This window comes from Mauremys reevesii, unplaced genomic scaffold, assembly GCF_016161935.1.
Source record: "Mauremys reevesii isolate NIE-2019 unplaced genomic scaffold, ASM1616193v1 Contig42, whole genome shotgun sequence".
NCBI lineage: Eukaryota > Metazoa > Chordata > Testudines > Geoemydidae > Mauremys > Mauremys reevesii.
In genome coordinates, this window is record NW_024100854.1 from 112,203 (window position 1) to 114,224 (window position 2,022).

Sequence of the window (2,022 nt, forward strand, 5' to 3'; positions counted from 1 at the left end):
CAGTTGACTATGTTGCAGTTGACAAGAGGAAGGGAAGAGAGGAACAAGAGACGGGGGCAGGGCATTGGGGAGAAGACACACAGCAGGGTTGAGACTTTACAAAGGACATGGGGCAAGATTGCAATTTCAGGGATCCATCTACCAGCAATTAGAAAGGTGGCCAACAAGTGTAGTGTACACAGACTGACTCCCCAGTTCATCACATTGACACAGCACAGTCAGGACAGGGAAGGGTTTAATGTGTCTGTCAAGGAAGTGATTCAGGGAAGAGGCCCCAGCACCATGCACCAGCCAGCTCTGCACAGAGCTCAGTCTGAGACCCAGAGCACAAGGAGAAAACATTTAGGTCTCTTTATGAGTAAACAGCTGGATCAGCCTGCCCCGGATCTGTTTGGTCCTCACCCCATAAATGATGGGGTGCAGCACAGGGGGAACGAGGTGGTATACAACGGTAATGAGAATGAGGACATGCAGTGGCACATTGTGGCCAAACCTCAGCATGAGAGAGGAGAATAAATCTGGGATGTACAAAGCTGAGATGGCACAAAGATGAGAGATGCAGGTCCCAAAAGTTTTGAGCCGGGCATCCTTTGTGGGGAGGCAGAAGATGGCCCGGAGGATCTGAGTATAGGACATAGCGATAAAAAACACATCCATTCCGATCACAGAGAGAAGATCAAACAGGCCATAGTAACTATTGATGCTGATGTCAGCGCAGGCCAGGTTCACCACAGCTATGTGCTCACAATAGAAATGGGAGATGATGTTGGTTCTGCAATATGGCCACCGTCTCACCAATAAGGGATAGGGCAATGCGAGTATGCCACTACGCACCACCACGGCCAGGCCTATTGTGACCACAACAGAGTTTGTCAGGATGGTGGAATGTCTCAGAGGATGGCAGATGGCCACGTAGCGATCAAAAGCCATGGCCATGAGGATTCCAGACTCCATCCCTGAGAAGGAGTGAACAAAGTACATCTGGGTGAGGCAGGCACTGAAACTTATCTCCCTGGAATTGAACCAGAAGATGCTCAGCAGTTTGGGTAGGGTGGATGTGGACAGGACCAGGTCACTGACGGCCAGCATGCAGAGGAAATAGTACATGGGCCCATGGAGGCTCGGCTCCCTCTTCACGATGAACAAGATGGTGAAGTTTCCAAACACAGCTATGGCGTACATAGCACAGAAGGGAATGGAGATCCAGATATGGGCTGCCTCTAGGCCAGGAATGCCCAGCAGGATGAAGCTGGAGGGATTGGTGAAGTTGGTTCTGTTAGAATCTGACATGGTGTAGGGGAGAAGGTGTCCAACTCTGAGGCATAAGGGTGTCTTCTGCATTTAGCGTATGCTCCCCTGACTTTCTGCGTGTTCCCAGGATGTCAGGTGATGGTAACTCTAGAAATGCCTGAATGGAGAGACAACGTTAATATGAGACACTGCATGCAGTGGTGGAGGCTGTTCTCATGGGAGAAGCAGACTGAGCGCTCTTCACACACTGAAAAATTACATTTTCATTATTCAAAGAGAATAGCTATGGACAATGACCCTACTAAATACAATTCCATGTTTGTATTGTGCTTCCTGCATTAAGAATTCCTACACTTTGTGGTGGGGGAACCTTAAGAAGCACCAGCAGAAAACACAACTGTGGATACTGGTTATCATTGTTCTTTAATGCAATGAGAGCCAGGATAGGGAGTTCCGCATTTATCCAGTTGCTCAAAGTCAGAGACGGAAAAAAAAACCAGAAAATTTTGCAAAGATATGTGCTGAGAGAAACATCCCAACTAGAACATACCTCAGGGGAAAGACCTGTATGCCATTGATAGCAGCTCAAGAGAAACACCTGCTCATTCCCAGTAGTGGACAAAACAAAAGAATGTTCAGATCCCCAAGATATGGGATGGAGCATAACATGTTCAGGAATGTGTTCAGTTTTAGTCACCCAGTCTCTATTAAGGATAGAAAAGTTTGGGACTCTTTAGTTTATATAAGGGATAAAGATTAGAGCATATGATA

The 2,022-nt window shown here is 47.3% G+C and overlaps 1 protein-coding gene across 1 annotated transcript; it reads right to left on the bottom strand.

Moving 5' to 3' along the window:
• Positions 1-342: 342 nt before the first annotated feature.
• Positions 343-1,290, bottom strand: LOC120394197 (olfactory receptor 51I2-like). Its single transcript, XM_039518430.1, has one exon. It carries the CDS (start codon positions 1,288-1,290, stop codon positions 343-345), a length of 948 nt encoding a protein of 315 aa, XP_039374364.1.
• Between the last annotated feature and the right edge of the window lie 732 nt (positions 1,291-2,022).

Coding starts and splice junctions, on each gene's coding strand:
- LOC120394197 (XM_039518430.1), bottom strand. CDS start 1,290: ATGTCAGATTCTAACAGAACCAACTTCACCAATCCCTCCAGCTTCATC.